Genomic DNA, 20,859 nt, shown 5'->3' on the forward strand with positions numbered 1-20,859 from the left:
ATTCCAAGAAACTTGGAGAGTCAAAGCATTTTCACGTTTGACTAAAATTATAGAGTGAAATACTAAGATTTGTAACGTAAAGTGAGTATACTATGAAAATATAATTAAAGAAGAATCTAATAATATTTAGTTGGTATCATAATAATAATTATTTTATCATTTAAATTTGGTCAAACTTTGAAAAAATTGACTCTCCAAGATTTTTGGAATGACTTACAATTTAGGATGGAGGGAGTATGTAGAAATAAATAAAAACAATGTTTCAGACTGAGAAAAAAAATTCTGGAGAGCAATGTCTCTTTTTAGACCCCTGTCCAACAGGTGGCAAGGAAATTAAAAATTTACAAGTGAGGCTGCGTTTTTATTTTAGAGTAAACTATTGAAAATTATTAGTAATGAGTTATTTTCCCTTTCCAATATTAATTGAAAAGGTTGGAAAACTATATTTTGGATTATTTTTTTGGCACTGTTGGAAATACTAGAGTTTGGAGATTAGTACTAATTACTAGTAGTAACAGTTGACAAGAAAAAAAAACAAAACAAATCCGCCAAGAACATGTTTGTCTTGCATACACTTTTTAGCTGTCAGAAGCTACTTTAACAGATTGTATACAGGAAAACAAAGTAGAACATCAGAAAAGATTGGAAAGATAACCACGTCCGATCCTTTCCAATCCGGAACAGCTAGAAAGCATCTGAGGTGATGGAACCTGAACGAAGCTGCAACCAGGCTTTAGCTGCTGAGCTCCAAGAAACGCCTGGCCATCGGGTGCTTGGCATCGGACAGCTCTGACGGCGCGAGCACCTCCACGATCTCGCCGGCGACGACGAGGCACACCAGGTCGGCGATCCGCTGGATCTGCTTCACGCTGTGGGAGACGATCACCGTGGTGAGCCCCCTCGTCTTCTTCAGCCGCACGATGGCCTCCTCGATGTTCTGTGTCGAGATCGGGTCCAGCGCGCTCGTCGGCTCATCCAGCAGGAGCACCTGCAGCAACCGATCCGATCGATGTCAGCAAGCCGGCCATGGTGGAGGACATCGTCAGGAAGACGAAGCATGCATGAGAGGCGACGGTGCACGTGCCTCGGGGTCGTTGGCGAGGGTCCGTGCCAAGGCGACGCGCTGTGCCTGTCCGACCGACAGCTCGGACGCCGGCTTGGAGCACAGAGCAGGGTCCAGATCGGCCAGGCTCAGCAGGTTCTTCACTTCGGCTTCAGTGAGCTTCTTGCCGCGCAACTGTGGCCCATATCGTACGTTGTCAGCCACGGTTCCTGCCAAAAGCACGCAGAAAAAAAATCAGAAAAATCAGCTTCGAAGAGGCCACTGATAGAGCTGACTTTGTTTCAACTCCTTGCTCACACACACAGTCAAATTTTTTAGTCTGTTGAGGCTGATTGTTTTAAGGGCAATCAGCACATGACTCTTTTTTTATCCTTAGATCTGAAAAATGATGGATTCAGGTCAATTCTCTCTCTTTCACCCTTACATATTTGTTCTTCTTCCTCGGCGCGCACCATCCTGACCTATCCTCGATAGCACAACTCATCCTCGATAGCACAACTCACCCTCGCTGCCCCACCCAGTTCTGACGGACCCTCCCCCTCTTCCGCAACCGCTGGATCTGCCGCTATCCAACACGATCTGACGCTAAATCATCTATTATGCCACTTTCACATCTTTTATCTCTAGTTGAGCTCTTCCATTGCCACCGTCTAGCTCCTACAGTGCATTAACACCTACAACCATCATCAACCTAACTTGTGGCTTTGTCGGGCTATCACCATGACACCTCTGCTCTTGCCCCCACCCAACCTCCTTCCCCCACTACCCGGTCGACAGCTTCACACCACACCAAATCCGCCACCACCATCGGGCTAGTGACCTCCCCCGATGATCCCTCTAAGCTGAATAGACTTAGGTAAGCCCTCGAACCCTGAATCCTAAACCCACATTGTAGTCTTCTTAACGTTCGAGAAGAAGGACATAGTGCCATCCTTAGATTGGACAGAAAAATTCAAGTGAGAGGAAGCTTTGAATCAGTCAACTAAATTTTATCTTTACTCAAAATTTAAGAGACATGGTGAAAAAATATATTCTAAAAAAAATAAACGAAATTCAGAAACATCAGACCATTCATTCAGTGGATTGTAAACATCAGCAACAACAGTCATTGAATCTTTTATGTTTACTAAAAAGTTATGGCATGATGTGCCTAATTAATCTCGCCACACATAACCTTACTGAAATTGCTGCACCTACATAAAGCATGGCATAAAATGGAAATAACACTTGTGCAAGGTCTGACAAAAAATCGAGTCAACGACGTGTGTGGTAGGTTACTAGCAAAGTGTGGCGTAATGTAGTTGCAGATAATATATCAAACAACTACCTCGCAAGTTATATGACGTGACTAACATGTGATGTAGCAATAAAGTTAGCCGCAAACCAAACATGTTGTAACCACTTGTGCCACTGTGAATGTAAAGTAGCCTCTAAATCTATATATAACTTACCCACCTCCATCATTAAACGCGACTAGACATTGGTCCATTTAAATTGTACCCAGATCTTGCTTTGTCAATTGAAGTTTGTGACGATTTCACAAAGTTAATTGCTTTTGCTGTCTCTTCGTTAAGCAATCGATTGTTTGCTAGGCTAGCCTTGGTTAATGCTATGGCACAATTTACCGTTGTATATATATATTTGAAAGAGACAAACCTACCTTACATCCTGGCAATACACTAGACCAGATCTTCAGCAATCCTAAAATATTTCGTGCTCTATCAAAACTACAAGTTGGTTCTCTATTGATAAACTAGTTGTGTACTAGTACTATCAAAGTTTTTTTAAAAAAAAGTGAATGGCATCCCACTTAAATTTTTCAACGGTTGGAGCTTTCTTTAAAGGTTAGCTGGTTCGCCATCATCACGCATCCTCTGTCAACTGAAGGATGGTTATTATTTGTGCATCTCAGGATGTAGAAGCCAAGCACTACTGCACGTCTGCACTAATGTGAAATGAAAAGAAAATCGTGGTGTGCTCATAGTGATGGCACATATATAGTTTATTTATCATGCACGTCCATGTTATCTGAGTACAGAACGGTACGGTGCTTATCACCGGGGACTCGTTGACCTTTTCAATCCAGAAATGTCAGCTTGTGTAGCTTATCACAGTTGGACACTTCCATGTGCTTAGCAAATGCCAAATTGTGATATTTTTTTCCCTAGTATTATTATATGCATTATGCAGGCAATTAACCGATCGAACCTTGTGTTCTAGTTCCATCAATCAATTGATCGATTTGATCGAGCATTGGCAACATGAACAAACTGATTCCGAGTTTTATCCCTGTTTCTCTATGCAGTATATAAAAAAAATACGAGCTTTATTCAACTTTGTCGATGTACGTACCGTCGAACATGGCGGGGGTCTGGAAGAGCATGCCGACCTTGCGGCGCAGGGTGAGGACGTCGATGGCGCAGATGTCGGCGCCGTCGAGGAGCACGGCGCCGGGCGCGGGCTCCCAGAGGCGGTTGAGCGCGCGGAGCAGCGTGGACTTGCCGCTGCCGCTGGGCCCGATGACGCCCATGACGACCCCGCGCGGCACGTCCAGGTGGACGCCCCGGAGGATCTCCTCGCCGGTGGCGGCGTCGGCGGACTCGGCGCGGCGCCGCAGCCCGCGCACCCGTATCTTGGGCTCCGCCGCCGCCGCCGCCGCGCCGCCGTCCACGTCCAGCAGGTGCTCCCGGAGATCATCTGCCCATGTCGTCGAATCATGTCATGCACGGATCGGACCTGCAGGTAAATGGTAACAATGGCCTGCCTGATCGATCGACCAGTACGTTGAGCTTGGTTGTTTCTCACCTGACGAAGCTGAGCCCATTATTGGCGGCGGCGGCGGCGGAGGAGGCGTCCGGAGCTGCTAGCAGCGAGTAGAGAGAGTGGACTCTCGGTGGAGGGAAAGGTGTGTGGAGGGAGATGGGGGGTGCCGATCCTGCGTCCCCGTCTCCGTGTGACCTGTGATGTGGTGCTTCGGCTTTTTGGAGCGCAGGCGCAAGATGGACGGATGGGTTCTTTTCGCGGGGGCTTCAACTTGTCTTGATACTAGTAAAAAAAAACTTGTCTTGTTTAGTCGTGAAAAGATTTTGGATTTTAATATTATAGTATTTTTGTTTGTATTTGACAATTATTTTTGTTTGTATTTGTCAATTATTGTTCAATTATAGACTAACTAGATTTAAAAGATTCGTTTCGTAAATTGTAGATAGACTGTGTAATTAGTTTTTTATTTTTATCTATATTTAATACTTTATGTATGTGCCATAAGATTTAATGTGACGAAAATCTTAAAAAGTTTTTTGAATTTCATGGTAAACTAATCAAGACCATGTGGTGCGTCAGTGCGTGTGTGCGTTGCCCTTGCGTGGCATTTGGTGGCGGCCGGAAGAGCGGTGGCATTCGGTGGCGGCCCGCATTCGGTGGCATACTGGTCCTGCGCATGCCATGGCACACAGAGCGTATCGGTGTGTCATTCTAGACTTTTTTTTCCTCCTAAAATAATATTCTGCTAGTACTCAAATTGGGTGGTTCTAGATCTTTCCTGTCCAATTCACCTATACGGGGAACCGATTGCCGAGCACTTAGCTGCATGTCGCTCTAAATCTCCTCAGCCGTTCGATTGCGTGATTAATGCTCTAGAATTAATCCTCACCTATCTACTGCCCTAGTAAAAAAAAATCTTCCTCCTCTCTTTCTCTTCGTCTCTTCTCTTCTCCTCCCACTCTTTTCCTCCCGACTTCTGCAGAAGCACACGGCAACGCCACTGGCCCATGGCCTCTCCCTCTTCTGTCTCATCTCTCTCATTCCTCACTCCTCTCCCTCTGCCAGCGCGTGGGCACGAGGCAAGCTAGGGCATAGGTGGCGCTCCAGGTACGTCGCCTCTCTCCCTCTCCCGATGTGGCGCAGCACCGGCAAGCGGACTCACTAAATAGCGAACGTTCATTAGATTTGAATCTGGCGAACGATCAGACAGCCCCCACGACTTTTCTTTTTTGACAAAAAAAGAAATCCCGCAATTTTCTATTTTTGGAAAGTTTTCTATTTTAGGTCAAAAAATCGCTACTTTTCTTTTTTGAATAATTGTACTCACAACTTTTACGTAAAATTTATGGAACAAACTTTTACGTATAACTTATATACATGACTTTAATATATACCTTCACTGTGACAAAGTTACACACATAACTTATACATATAACTTACTACATGATAAAGTTATACGAACAACTTTTATCTATAATATTTTATGAAACAAGTTTATCAATATAATTTATGACAAGACAATTTAGCGAACGTTCAAAAAAGTTACAATTAAAACTTAAGCATATAATTTAATTAAACCAATTTTAACATATAAGTTAATAACTGCAAGTTAAGCACAAAATATAATAAATCAAACAGTTTTGCAAAAAGTTAGACATAAAAGATAATAATTATAAGTTAATATCTACTAGTTACATGTAGAAAGTTAGATATAAAAGTTGTGTACAAAAAGTTAGATATAAAAGTTACGTGCAGAAAGTTAATAATTATAAAATTTACATCTAGTATTTTAAAATAAATGTTTTATTTTTATATGACATCAGCGGTGGTTATGGAAAAACATGCTAGAAGAGGAGGTAGTTTGAACCTTTGTTACATCAAATCTAAGTGAACGATCGCCCAAATAAAATAAGGGTTGACAACATATATAAAAAGAAAAAATTGATAGACTTATATAAAAAATAAAAAGAGAAAAAAAAAAGGCAAAAGAAAAATTAAAAAATGTTTTATAACTTTTGTGCTTCAAAGTGTTGGCATAAGTTGTAAGTTATATGGTAGAAGTCATATGGTGATAAGTTTTGCAAAGTGTTATACCAAGTTGTTAGTATAATTTATAGAAATAAGTTATATTCTATAACATATATGTATAACTTAGTCACCTTCTAAAAATGAAAAGTTGCGGAAATTATCATTTCTAAATAAGGAAAGTTGCGGGAGTAGCTGATGATTCGCTGGATTCGTTATTGGTGAACGACCGTGGAATTGGATTTGTGACCGGCAAGCGGAGCCCCCACGGTGGCGCGACGACGAGGCGACGCGTCGTCAGTGCAAGCAGCCGCCACCCAGGAGATAGTCCCGGTGTGGCCACACATCACGAGTTCCAATGGCAGCACAATCGGCACAAAAAGCAGAAGCACTACCTAGAGGTTGTCCTGATCTCCTCCGTTCACCATAGGGTTTGCCGTTGTTCTGGTACTAAGGTACTCCAATTTCACTTATTTGCAGTCCGCATTTGATTTATTTTTTCAAGTCATGACAGCTACTATATGAGCTAAGCCTAATAGAATCAATGAGATACACTAATTCTTTTTTTTAGCACTAGATCTACAAACACGCTTAGAATGGAATATATCTCTAAATAGGTCCTCAATTTCTCGTGCTATGTAATTTTGCTATTACACTTTCTATGTTAACCATAGTTATTTTCTATACCAAGATCCTTCGAGGTGTGGTACCTATAATTTTTGTATCTCTATATTATTGAAAAAATATATTTGCAGATTATGTTTAGTCTATTAAGAGGAAAAAGGAATAGTGTCCTACTCCCATATCTCAGTTTAAATTATTTACCAGTAAAATTAAAAGTTTTAACCTTTTTGTTTAGATCACCGGTGTTCTGATGGTGTTTGAGTGATTTTATAACTTTTTCACATCAGGTCAAATGGTACCTTTAGTAGGATACTATATTAATGAAACAAATTGATTGCAGTATATACATTTTCATGCTGTATTGCTATACATCAATGAATTTTTTTTTCTTTTATGAATTGTCAGTGAAGGTAAAGAGTTATTGCAGGAGGGCGCTCAGTCAGGCTCGCTCCGGTTGCTTGCGGCCGCACGCTCTTCCCGACCGAATTGCGTCGTGGTGTGCCGCGTGCCTCTGAGTTTTGGCCCGGAGGCCAAAAGGCCCGCCCAAAACAGTAGCGCTACTATATTGGGATTTAAGCCTCTACTAAGGTAAGGTACAAGACTAGTTGGGTCCTATTAATAAGAACTGAGCTTCCTATGTGGGCTAGGAAGCTCACTGTCTTCATAGATGGCCTGATTCTTCCCCTCTCCAAAAAAAGGTGAAAAAAAAACAATGGCCTGAATTGGCTCAAAATAGTTTGCACTGACCGTTTACTGGCTGCCTCCATGATTATGGATCAGCAGCAGTATCAATCAGCAGTTAGTTCTTTGCTTTCACGCCCAGGTACCTCTGTCTGCTAGGCAGCTCTTTTTAGGCTATCGATTTCAGTGGCTTGATCGTCAAGATCATCGCTGCCTGACACTGAGAGGTGCAGCTGGTTTCACGAATGTTGAGGCCAACAGGTTGCTTGTTTACCCACCGATGCTCCAACGACGCAGGTGCATGTGGCGCCGAAGATCGATTGCGGGCCTGTTTAGATTGGGGATGAAAATTTTTTGGGTGTCACATCGGATGTGTCGGAAGGATGTCGGGAGGGGTTTTTAGAAACTAATTAAAAAACAAATTACATAGCTCGTCAGGAAACTGCAAGACAAATTTATTAAGCATAATTAATCTGTCATTAGCATATGTGGGTTACTGTAGCACTTAAGGCTAATCATGGAGTAACTAGGCTTAAAAGATTCGTCTCGCGATTCTTAACTAAACTATGTAATTAGTTTATTTTTTTATCTACATTTAATGTTTCATGCATGTGTCCAAAGATTTGATGGGATGGATGAAAAATTTTTGGGTGGTGAACTAAACGGGCCTGGGATAAAATTTTTTTGGGTGTCACATCGAATGTGTCGGAAGGATGTCGGGATGGGTTTTTAGAAACTAATAAAAAAACAAATTACATAACTCGTCAGGAAACTGCAAGACAAATTTATTAAGCATAATTAATCTGTCATTAGCATATGTGGGTTACTGTAGCACTTAAGGCTAATCATGGAGTAACTAGGCTTAAAAGATTTGTCTCGCGATTCTCAACTAAACTGTGTAATTAGTTTATTTTTTTATCTATATTTAATGTTTCATGCATGTGTCCAAAGATTCGATGTGATGGATGAAAAATTTTTAGATAGGGAACTAAGAGAATCATGCATGTTTGAATGAATGTCACCGGCCAACCAACAAACAGCTGCCAATAACTTTGTGGCGCTACTACAACTGTACGTAACCAAAGCAGGCTCATTGAATTCAGATGTAAAACTTTGGAGATTTTATATTTGGTTGCGAAATTTTTTGCAAAATGATTACTTTAGCATTTTCGTTTAGATTCGGTAATTATTATTCAATCACTTACTAACTAGGTTTAAAAAATTTATCTCGTAAATTATAGATAAACTATATAATTAATTATTTTTTGGCTATATTTAATATTTCTTGCATGTGACGTAAAGATCAATATGCCAGAGAATCTTGATCATTCTGTAAAATGGCCCAAGAACTAAACAGGGCCTCTGTTATTGCACAGATCGTTTGCTACAGTTAGCCATCTCCTGCCTTCACTTCGATAGTTAGGGCCTGTTTAGATTGGCAATGAAAATTATTTAGGTGTCACATCGAATATGTCGGAAGGATGTCGGGAGGGTTTTTTAGAAACTAATAAAAAAACAAATTATATAGCTCGTCAGGAAACTTCAAGACAAATTTATTAAGCATAATTAATATGTCATTAGCATATGTGGGTTACTGTAGCACTTAAGGCTAATCATGGAGTAACTAGGCTTAAAAGATTCGTCTCGCGATTCTCAACTAAACTGTGTAATTAGTTTATTTTTTTATCTATATTTAATGTTTCATGCATGTGTCCAAAGATTCGATGAGATGGATGAAAAAAATTTAGGTGGGAAACTAAACAGGGCCTTAGTACTAGTATTGACGTAACAAAAAATCTTTTTAAAAGAGAATTCACTACAATTGTTTTATCACGTCGGTGTTACAGCTACTACTCGTAGTCGTAGCTCTCATCACTCACCGATTTCAGAAGAAATATAGCTGGCAACCAATGAAACAATGATGCGTCACTTGTTGACTACAGACCATTGAATGAACACGCGCCATGTTTCCCTAGCCTAAACCTACATACACTACTCAATGTGTTCGTTCGTACTACACGTGCGTGCGTGGCGTCAAAGTTGGGAGCAATGTGCCTGCCTCAGACTTCCGAGATGGCACTGCAGAATATCATGTGTTGAGTGGCGACGGTGGTTCTGAAAATCATGCTGCGTCCGACAAGTTCCGAACAAAAAATCAGTTCATGTCAGCCAGAAACTAATCGATGGATGTCCGTAGTAGTTAAACTGGGGTTACGTAGTAACGTAGGGGATGACGAAGGCAAGCAGCACATGAACTGAACGATCGAGATTGCATCTCTTCGAGTACTGTAATGACGAAACAGAGTTCGGACAGCACAGTAGCATTATGTATATCCCCCGGTGCTTTGTCGTCTGATTCAGACTGAAACTACGGCTCCCGGCTCCATCATCATCAGACATCACACGTCGCTTCATTCGTGCTACTAGCACGGACGAATTATTGACATGATTTGAAACCGACGGGGTCTGGAGGATTGGATCCCTATTGGGCGGTCAATGCCGTGGCGGCCCGTTCGCCGAGCTGGCGTCACTCTAAACACTGCAGCACGTACTGTACCTCCCTGGCACGACGGCGTAACAGTGCCGCTAATCACGTCGCGAATCTCACCTAGCTTCCTTCCCTGCATTATGCGATGCTCGACGTCTTGCTCATTGCTGAGCCATGCTGTATTGCTGTGTGTCACTCATGCATGCGACTATGCGAGCTCACCTCATCACCTGCAGTACAACGCTGCGCACGCATTGGCATTGCAACTGAGTGGGCCGGTGGGGTGGGCCGGCCGGCCGGGCTGGCGGCTGATGAGCCTGGGCATGCGTGCCCACCTCGGAACGTCGCCGTCGGTGGTCCTCCGCGTCGCCATCGATCGGTCAGAGAGTCAGAGAGAGAGAGAGAGAGAGAGAGAGAGAGAGAGAGAGAGAGAGAGCGCCTCAACCTCAAGTCCTCAACCATCCCGTCGCCAGATTGACGACGAAAACGACGCGTGTCGGTCTACTAGCCAAACCCCGGTCGTTGAAACTTGAAAGGAACTTGCATGCATGGGAGCACTGGGACGTGATACATTACATGCTACTGTCGGTCCTACCACCACCACCACCCACGGCAGTACTGCCATATTCAGCTTTAATTTAGAGTTAGATTTATTATAAAATATATTTCTATAAAATATATTCATTTTATGTTATATATATTGATGTTTTTTTATAAAATTGATTAAACTTTAAAAAAAATTACATAGATTTTAGGAATTCAGATTTCAGAGACAGAAGGAGTACAAGCTTGCAAATACTGTGCTGTGCTGGGTGAGACAGTAAGTTAAGGTGTGAATGGTGATAGGCCGTATGAACCTTCTCCAAGATTGACATGGGAACAGACATACTAGACCCGCTAGGTTTTATATAGACCCAAATTCGTAGGATTTAAAATATGACTGTTACTAGTGTTTCGTGTTAAAACTCATCATGTCCATACGGGTTATGTGTATCTATTGGGCCTCCGCTGCAGTATGATTAGATGGAGGAGGGGGAGTAAGCTAGGTTTAAATTTTGGATGAGCATGCATGTTAACTTGTTTTACATACAGCCACTGAATAGAGACATGTCTATCAAAACAGTGAGGCATTGTTGGCAGATATGAGTGAGTTCATATGATAGATCATGTTTTCAATCTCTATGGTTCTACGAGTTTGAGTAGTACACTCTCCGACGCCGCTCGCAAACATGTTGGATCAAGCTTTTTTATCCATTAACAAACTCACATATAACACGATAAAAAGCCTACCAGGTTTTTGGCTTTACCCATGTTTGATCAGTCCCCGATCCCAGGGCTGTTTTGCCAACCGTCTACATGAACGAAATTGAACTTCATTGCGGGAAATTTGGATTTCATCAGGGAGGAAATGGCGAGGCCGAGGGTGCTAGCTTGGCTGGGATAGGAATTAGGAAGTTTCGTTGTGAAGTACCCGTTGCCGTCTCTCTGCTCCACGGTCCCCGTTCTGACCTGTAACGGTACCAAACAAAACAGGGTGGAGTACATTCGACACAAAACAAAGGAAAAATATCGGTGCGCGCACGAACGAACGACGGAACGAGCACATCGTACGGCGACGCAGAACGGGATTGATTGCATGTCACGAGAATCATGTCGGCAGCACTAGCAGTAGCAGTCCAGCGCCGTGTACTAGCAGTAGGAGTAGCAGAATGTATAGTGGTTCCTGCGAGGCCTGGGTTCGTGGTTTCCCTGTCCCAGAAAGCGGCATCGTTGCTTTTCGAAAAGCCGCCCGCTAGTGGTATGTGGCCGCTTCTTGGGATACCGTATCGGAGCCGCGATCATGAGGGCGTGTCACGAGGACGGCAGCCGTGTCGGGACCGTGTCCGAGCCCACGACCAAAAAAGCGGAGCGGCCGAGAATGGAGAGGTCCAGCCGTGGCCGGACTTGGCCACCGGAGAGCTGAGATCCCGCCTGCCGCGTCGATGCCTGCCGGTTCTGTTCGCAAGACGCACCGCACCGCGTGTCACGAGGGGAGTCATGGATGCGGAGCTCGCGACTACGCTCTGGCGTCCTGGTCCGGGCGGCGAGTGAGGCCAAAAAGGGAAGGCGCCTGCCACGCCCACGGTGGGATCATGGGCGTACACGTCCCTGCTGCTGCAGGGTGCAGCAGTGCAGGCTCACGGCTACAGAAACCGCAGCGAGACATACGGAGTACGTACTCCGTATACTAGAACGTACGCCCGGGCACAGTACAACGCACGACGGGGATCAGTGATCCCCAGACCCACAGCCACAGGCCACACAGGCTACGGCGCCCCACCGAGAGAGAGCTCGAGCTGCGCCATGTACAGCGAACTGATCGCGGCCGTGTCAGGCTCGCCCACGCACGCACAGAGGGGCAGGCAGGCAGGCGCTGAAAAGGGCGAGAAATTTCCCTTCAATGCGGCAGGGGAGAGGCAGCAGAAGTGCACAAGGCAAAATTTAACGCGAGAACGTGCGCGCGCGGGCCACGCCACACGACGGCAGCAGCAAGCAATCATGGTCGTCGTCCCGCGGGAGTATTCGAAGCGGCGCACCCGTGTGTGATACGGTGACATAGCCGTTGGGGGCCGGCCGTGGCACGGGCACGGCGGCATGGGATGGGGGACAGGCGGTGGGTGACTGATGCGCGGCACGGAGAGCACGAGGCCACGACGGCGTGCGGCCGGCGCAGGAGGCAAGCGTGCGGCCGCCGAACGCTCCGCCCACGCCGCGGGTACGTACGTACGTTACCATCTGCTCGCTAGACAACGCCGGAAGGAACAAAAGCGAGATGCCTGCTGGTGGTGCAGTTGCGCTGCTTGACATGCTCATGTGCTCGCACGCATGCCATGCAGCTCGTTGGCCAAGTCACCTACACATTGTAGTAGTACAGTAGTAGTACACCAAAAGGCCGAGGCACTTTTCTTCCTCCTCATGCACAGCGAGACAAAAGAACTTTTTCGCAGGCAGCAGTACAACTACACAAAGCACGCTTCAGCTTTCGTATGGTTCCCTAACCCCCGACCCGGCCGACGCAAGGCGCCAATTCCTCACCTGCGCAAGCGCAGCCGCACGCACGCACGGGACACGGCCACAGGCGCACGGCACGGCACACAGCGGCACAGCGCTCGACCGATCGCCGCGCCTCCCGTCCGGCCCGGCCGCAGGGGATCCGCGGCGCGGCCAAGCCTCGATGCCCGCGGCGGCATCTGCGGGGCGGGACGAGCGGGACGCAGCCAATCCGCGCCGCACGTACACTACCAGCCAGCAGGACCAACACATCCCGCCTCGAGATTCCCGCGAAAGCGACATCCCTTCCGCGCCTCCTCCTCGCTCTCCGGCGCGGCTTCCGAGGCCGGCCGGCGTGGCCCCGGACGAAAGTAGGGAGGGCCCCTCCCCGCCAATACATAATTCCCACGCTGCCCATCACGTGACGCGCCGGCGACCACGGAGAGCGGCCAGCCGCCCCGCCCCGCCGCTTTACTGATCTGTGCAATTGCGTGGCATCTGGCATGAACGACGTCGACGGCGGAAAAACTTTCTTCTCCCGGCTGCAACGTGGGGTCCCGAGCCACGCAGGCCTAGGCGATAGGGCCGTTACGCCCGGGCGTGGCCCCACGCGGCGCCCACCAGCTCGACCCGGGCCACCGCCGTGCGCCACCGCCAGCGGCTCGTGGCTCGCCCTCGCACGCGCCGGCGCGGATGGGCGGGAGGCGGCGTACCCCGGCCGCCAGCTCCGACAGGCTCCGCACGCCGATGGCGCTCCTGGCGTTACCGCCGGAGTTGACGACGGCCGCGGAGCAGGAGTAGCGGCCGGCCTCCGTGACGAGGAACTCGGCGCGGACGAACATGAGGTCGGACGGACGCAGGTCGCTCCAACGCTGCTGCGCCGCGGGCGCTGTCTCGCCCTCGCAACCGCCCGCGGTGCTCACCAGGATGCGGTGCCCGAACCGCCGGTCGAGCGCCACCGGGTCAGGTTCCGCCACCATGGCCGCCGGCTCCACCAGCAGAACCCGGTCCTTGCGCGCCTTGGCGGCGCCGTCGAAGCACCCGACCGCGACGCCGCCGTCGGCCGAACGTCGCGAGGCCGGGCCGACGCGCCCGGGCGCGCGCACGGAACCCGTCGAGTGCCGGCCAGAGATCCTCCGCCCAGACTGCACGGGCGTTGGAGCTGGAGCAGGAGGCGGAGCCGGAGCTGACTCTTTGGCCGCCGCCACCTTCGTCTCTGGCGGGTCAGGGGGTCCCGTGGTAGACGGCTTGGGCGGCTCCGGGAGGAGGAGGACATCCTCCGGGTCGACGCGAGAGCGGCAGAGCGGGCAGGTGGAGTGCGCGTCGAGCCAGGTGTCGACGCACTCGACGTGGAATCCGTGGCGGCACTTGGGCAGCAGCCGGAGAGCCTCGGTGGGCTCGAACCGGCCAAGGCAGACGGCGCACTCGAGTCCTTCCTTCTGCCCACGCAGCGCGCCGAAGCGGAACACGGGCAGGGACTCGACGACGGCGCGGTCGACGCCGGAGTTCCTCCGGTCCCCGCCGCCCGCGCCACCGGCGCCAGAGGACCCGGAGCCGCCGGCGCTCCCGTAGGGCCCCGACGACTCCGCGGCGCTGCGCTTGCAGTGCTTGGCGTAGAGCAGGAGGAGGAACGTGATGGAGAAGACGCTGGTGAGGATGCCGACCACGACGGCCACCCCGGGACGGAACGGCGTGGCCGAGGACGGCGGCGGCGGCGACGGCAGCGGCGACTCGATCGCGCCGTCGTAGTCCGACAGCAGGAGCCGCCGCGTCCGCTCCATCGCCTCCTCCTCCTCTCGCAGCGCAGGCCCGGCTAAGGCGAAGCTTCGCTGGCGATGACCGATCGAGGTCGAGGCGGGAGCCAGTGAGCCGCACGCGGTGTTGCTGCCGGGTGTGGGTCGCGCTGCCGGTGGCCGCTGCTGCCACCACAAGCGTTCACGATTTGTAATCAAGCGGTAGTAGGGGTAATAATAGCGGTGGAGACTCGTAGAGTGGAGCGGCAGCAGGCTACTCCTAGGCTATAGGCTAGCTCTTCCAGCAGTGGGGGCGGTGAGCCGATCTCCCGGCGATGGGGCCTCGTGGCGAGGAGATGAGGCAGTGGGGGGCCTGGGAGAGTGGACCCACGTCAGCTGCGCTGCTCCGCCGGTGAAGCCACCCGCGTGCGGCTTGTCGCCGAGGGAGATGAGATGAGAGTGGCATCAGTACAGTACAGTACAGTACACAGGGGCACTGACAGTTTAGTTGTGGCACTGTGGGGCCATGTGTCAGACGAGGAACGCAGTTTGGTTGTTTGTTTGTTTATTTATTTATTTATATTTTTGTCTAAAGAAAGGCGAGAATCGCAGCATGGCTGCATGGGTTGGCGAGCAGAGACAGAGACCCCTGTTTCAAGCGAGTAATCTACTCCTGCTTGTGCTTAGCACGCATTTAAGAAGGATGGGGTGGGAGATTACTGTTCTGGACATCCCATCAATACAAATCGCTTGTGGGCAAGATGGGAACCCCACCACCTTTTTAAAATTTGGCTGGCAACATGGACATGGCGCCTGAGATCGGACGGAGCTCGTGCGCGCGGCCGCAACGCAGCCGAGGGAATGAATGAATGCCCCCGTCCCACAAAAAAAAGATCAGAGCAGAGAGCAGAGCGTGGGCGTGTGCTGGCTCGTGTGGTGGGCGCGATTAGCGCCCAGCCGCAGACACTGCTTCGGCGGGCAGCCACGGCCCGGCCCGGCCCCGCTTGGCAGTCATGGCAGGCGAGCGAGACGGTGATGGTGGCAGTGTGGGCGCGGGTATCCGTCCCGTGCCGTTCTGTTCCGTTCCGCCGGGCGCGGGTATCCGACACGTGAGCCTGCCCTTCCTCTGCTCTCGCATTTTGAATGTTTGCTGCCAAAAAATAATAATAATAATAATTTTCAGAGGGCGCCTCGTCCGGTCCGGCCTTCGTCGTTCGTCCCATGGAGCGGCAGGCAGGCCGCAGCCCAGAGCCAGGATCGGCAGCAGGACCAGTGCTGCACTTTCCGTTTCAGGGACTGCTGGTACTGGATGCCCCGCCGTTTTCAAGGGTGCAAGGTAAAAATCAATTCGTGCCCTCCAAACGGTGAGAGGTTTGGGTACGCTCTGCACTTGAAGATCAGAGGTGTGTTTTCAGCTGAGACCTTGATTTCGTTCGGGGCTTGGTGTGCCTTGGGCAAGCATGCTCATTGTTCGCTTTGCTGCCCTGCTCTCATGTCGTCCGGCGAGTGGAATTGTGGAAAAGGAGGAGAGCGGTACCGGTACGGTACGGAGCGGCGAGCGCCGCGCTCTGCCCGGCCGGGGACGGGACAGCGGTGGCTCCAGTAGATCTGGATGCGCCGGCACTGTGCAAGTACACGCCAATGATAGCCCACCATGGCCACTTGCTCACTGCTCATGCACTCTGCTCACCGTCCGTCGTCTGTCCGTGCCCCTGTTTCTCGCGCCTCTGTCGTCGATCCTCCTTGGGCCACACCCACACCAAACCAAACTCGCCATCGACCGGCCGGCTTCGGCTTCTTCTTCACCCGCGCGCGGCTAGCTAGTGAAACACCGGAACCCTACCTGATGGCTCGTGGCTGATTCCTGACGCCTGGACTGGGTGCGTGCTCATTGCTCGACAACAGTTACCGCCGCTGTGGTGCAATAGTTTCACGCCCGGCCGGATTCCGTACAGCTCGGCGGCGCGGCATGCACACACACTTAGGCCCGGCCGGCGCGGCGGGCGACATAAGTCTGTTCGGCGCGCGACGTACACTGCGCGTGCTGTACGAGTACGCTAGCTGTAACTGGAGAGAGTTTACCTTACCGCATGCGTCGACGACGAACGAGAGCTAAGCTAGCTAGCTAGCTTTGGCCTGATGCTGCTGCCGCAACTGGACACGGTGTACCCTACCGGCGGCTGGCCGGCGTCTGGAGCTAGCTGCATGCGGGCCGGGGGAAGATGATGATCGATCCAGCAGCCTGGTGGCGGCACTGCGGCAGCGCGTGTGAGGATGTATTGGTGGGACGACGGTGATGGCCGGAACAGTTGAGCGGCTTGTCGCCGAGCGCCGAGAGAGAGGAAGAGCGCACGTTGCGTATATGTGCATATATGTGTGCGTGGTGGAACGGGCAGGTAACGTCGCGATCCTAGCTGCAGAGCTAGTGTAGACGTTCACTGTTGGCTCTGACGACGACACACCTTGGTGCAGGGCGTCCCATGTAGGACACTGGGTTGGTAGACGACGACGCGTGGGCCGGGAGAAGCCGACATGGTTGATGGTTGTGCCGAATCTACTGACGTCGTCTCCTCTCCTTGTTGTTGAGCTTCGGCAATTGCTGCTGCCATGGTTATTGTTGGTCGCTCCCAGTCCCAGACTCGCAGTTAAACCCAAAGCTTCAGTTTCGACCCCCATATGGCCATATGGGAAGGGAAGAAGGACCTCTTTGACATGTTTGGGCGAGCCTACACGAAGCCCACAGCCCACCCGACGTCTTGTGATTCTTTGGGCCCAGCCGTCGCCGTTAAGGGGCACTACCCTACGCAAAGTTGGCCCAGGTCACATGGTGATGGTGGAGGCTTCTTGAGCGGCCTGGAGCTCAAAGGGAAATAGTGAGGCGGCCTTCCTTGTCCAACGCATTCTTCAGGCCCACTATGCTGCCTGCGATCCCTACTTTGCTAGACACACGGGGCAAAGCGTCTAGTCAACAATTTTTCTCTCCACAAATGCTGTTTGCGGCAAATGTAGCCTTCATAATGGACCGGACTGTGGCCCAATGCCATCCTCCTCTAGAGTCCTGGTGCACCAAATCGGTTTTGCATCTGCTCTAAAAAAAACTGTGTTGCAAGCAAAAAAAAAACTATGTTGCTCAAAAAAAGCAAAAAAAAAAAAGGGTGCAGTAACTGGTAATCTGGAGAAAACGAATAAGATATGCTTTTGTATTTTTATTATTATATTATATATACGGTACCACTAGTATTTTGGATAAGGCTTGTTGTTTCTCTTTGTGTTGCAGCACAGTTGACAAGTGGATTCTGTACTTCAAATAAGCATGTCCGAAAGAAACACGAAAATAGTCCCCCGAAACTCTCTTGCTCGGGCTCGTCAATGTCCATCTTCCCGTATTCGTATGAACCATGTAGGGCCCTTTCTCAGTCTGTGTGCTCCATGCCACATCTACAGGCTGTTTTGGACTAGCTTATTTCCAGCCTTTTTCTTTTAATTTCTTTCATGCCTATAAACTCGATATGTAAACCGGGGTAAACAAACAGCTAGCCGTTATTAGGCGATGAAAGCTGATATTTGTTTGTCTCCAATTATTACCACTGGATGTGATGCGTGGGCATCTCACACGGCTAATCAGAGATGTAAATATCTTGCCTGGTCTAGCTAGATGACCTGTGCAATTCAGCCCAAACGAGATATTTTGGCAGATTCGTGTAGGGTTGGCCTGGGCATGCAGCATTCTGGGTCCAACGATAATGGCTAGCTGTCGCACGGATGACACGGCAATGACACGGTGCAAGCACGCAGTTCATGTCATTGCTCCAGTGTCCTCCTCTCCAACGTTTTCGGTCGCACGCAGAACAGAGAGCACTCTGTCCGTGCGAGCCCAGTACGAGGCGGGCTAGGCTAGCCGTGTAGTATGTAGGACGCGTCGCGCGCCCGCGAATTGGACGAGGCCGCTGCGCTGCGTGGTCACCGCGCACGGCAGACGGGCACGCATGGCCTCCATGCCTGGGGCAGGGCTGGGCAGGGCAGGGCAGCTCGCGCTCGCGGTCCCGGCCGGGTTGCCTGTCCGCCTGCCTGCCTGCGCGGCGCTCTTCCAGACGACCTGCTGGCCCGGGCCAGCCGGACGCCGGGGACGCCGGTCTGGCTGGCACCAGTGCGCGGTGCGGCGCGCCTGGACAAGGCCGACAGGCGCCAGCTGTGATGTGCAAGCATACAATACGATCCCCGCTCCATCGATTCGAATCCAGGAGCATGGGCGCAGCTTAAATGCTGCAGTGGTACTCTACCGTTACAGTAGATTGGAGGACCGAAGGAGGTAGTAGGCAGGCAGCAGTGCGTAGTACTACTCCTACATGCAATGCACCGAGTATGATGAGCGCAGCTGGCACCTGCTGCGGCGCAATGCCAATGCCATGTCCCCCGTTGCTCCTCCTTCGATGCCGACGCCCAACGTACTGTACGTGTCCCGTGATGATGCCAATGTGGCTGTCCAGTACCGCAGGTGTTTGATTGGAGTTGTTCTATTGTATTGGACGTGGCAGCGCGCTGCGCAGCAGAATGGTGCGCCCATGGTTCCACGTTATCACTCTATTAAGTCCTTATTACGAAACCCAGCACGGCTACATTTGTTTGTTACGGTATATTTTAGCAATTCTAGATTTTAGATTTTATTATACGATTTGAAAGGAGGAGAATACTCTAGTGTGCCATGGTGTAATTGACACTCCTCAAGCGCACAACATAGTTGCAATCTATACATATTCGTTGAACATTCTAGATATTCAACTGGTCTATCATATTCATCTCATCATGATGCGGTTTAAAGATTGAGGAGATCGACCATCACAGTTCCATCTATTCACAATTTCTCATGTCTAATCCTACTATTGCCTTTGTTCTAAATTATAAATCGATTTATTTTGATATATAGATTTTACTATAAATCTAGACATACCAAAGAAAATCAAAACGACTTATAATTTAGAACGGAGAGGTTATTACTAATTAGAGGGTCAAATAAAGACACCACGTTAGTTCCCACCAAATATGCTAGAAGAAAAAAAAAGATAAATTCTAAAAATTCTCACAATAAACAAAACACATGCATCTAGCCTTTAATTTGCTAGACTTGAATCATCATCATCGACAATAGCCATTGATCTATTGTAATTTAGAATAAAAAGAACTCACCACTGCCATTATTATGAATAAACTCTATCCATCACTGCCAATACGCAAGATAATTCAGAATAATCCCCTAGATTTGTATATAAATTAGATAACTCAAATAACCCTAAATTTGCATCTAAATTATACACCTTTATCATTATAAAACACAAATCCAAATAACCCCATAAGATTGCATCTAAATTACCCATCTTTACTATTATGAAAGGTAATTTCAAATAACCCTCAAACTTTATATCCAAATTACTCACATCTACCATTATGAAAGATATAAATTAAAATACACAATGCTTCCATAAATCCCCTTCCTTATCATTATGAAATTTTTTTGGAAAGTAAACTGTGAGTATCTATATGTTACAAAATAAATAAGAACAAAATCTAAATTTATTTATCATATATATTAAATAATAGCTAAGTAATATTTCCTAAAATTCTAACCTGTGCGAGAGCATGGATTAATGCACTAGTAGATACTTAATCGAGTCCGGAGTACCCTAACCACAACATGCCGTCAAGTTTTGTTCTCATTGTAGACATATAATTGATATTTTTTTTTCTTATGCTAGTATTAGCCTTTACGTGCACGTTTGCACCTACTCCCTCCGTCCCAAAATAAGTGTCGTTTTCGCTTCCCGAGAAATAACTTTAACTAAATATATAGTAAAAAATATTAGTATTTATAGTACATAATCAGTATCATTGGAAAGATCTTTAAGTCTAGTTTTTTAACAAATTTATTTAGAGATATAAATATTGCATATATTTTCTACAAATTGAGTCAAACTTGTGGCACAAAAATCTAAAACGACACTCATTTTGGGACAGAGGGAGTAGTCTTCATGATTTCATCTGTATTTTAGGGTGTGTTTGGGACTGCTCTGCTCCACGTTTTTTAGCCAAACGGTTTCAGCTCCACGCACTCAGTTCGAGAAAAAAGATAGAGTTGTGAGAGCACCTAAAGAGGTACTCCACGAACTCCAGTTGTTTATGCGAATGGTTGGCGTGCATGTTTGCATGTCATACTCTATGTTGACTATTTTGTACTGAAACCACGGCTGAGACCATATTGGACCATAAACAAGCTAAGTACAAGAATGATCCAAAGTTTTTTAATACTTTGTCTGATTGGATATTATAATATTTACATTATCTCAATTGAATTAATAGTTAATATTGTATTTTTTTACCAAATTTACTCATATAAAACTGTTAGCAACAGACCTCACTAATACCATAACAAGCATGAAGAAGTACTCTCAATCAATACA

At 48.5% G+C, this 20,859-nt stretch overlaps 2 protein-coding genes across 2 annotated transcripts; both read right to left on the bottom strand.

Annotated features, from left to right (window-relative positions):
• LOC8063812 (protein STAR1) lies at window positions 519-4,067 on the bottom strand. The gene is made up of 4 exons (XM_002438888.2): window positions 3,869-4,067; window positions 3,416-3,760; window positions 1,085-1,272; window positions 519-988 (listed from the first exon to the last, which is right to left on the bottom strand). The coding sequence occupies exons 1-4, from the start codon at window positions 3,885-3,887 to the stop codon at window positions 734-736; spliced, it is 807 nt and encodes a 268-aa protein (XP_002438933.1). The 5' UTR covers window positions 3,888-4,067; the 3' UTR covers window positions 519-733.
• LOC8065131 (RING-H2 finger protein ATL43) lies at window positions 12,562-14,903 on the bottom strand. Its single transcript, XM_002438889.2, has one exon. It carries the CDS (start codon window positions 14,453-14,455, stop codon window positions 13,247-13,249), a length of 1,209 nt encoding a protein of 402 aa, XP_002438934.1. The 5' UTR covers window positions 14,456-14,903; the 3' UTR covers window positions 12,562-13,246.

Source organism: Sorghum bicolor, chromosome 10 (assembly GCF_000003195.3).
Source record: "Sorghum bicolor cultivar BTx623 chromosome 10, Sorghum_bicolor_NCBIv3, whole genome shotgun sequence".
Lineage (NCBI taxonomy): Eukaryota > Viridiplantae > Streptophyta > Magnoliopsida > Poales > Poaceae > Sorghum > Sorghum bicolor.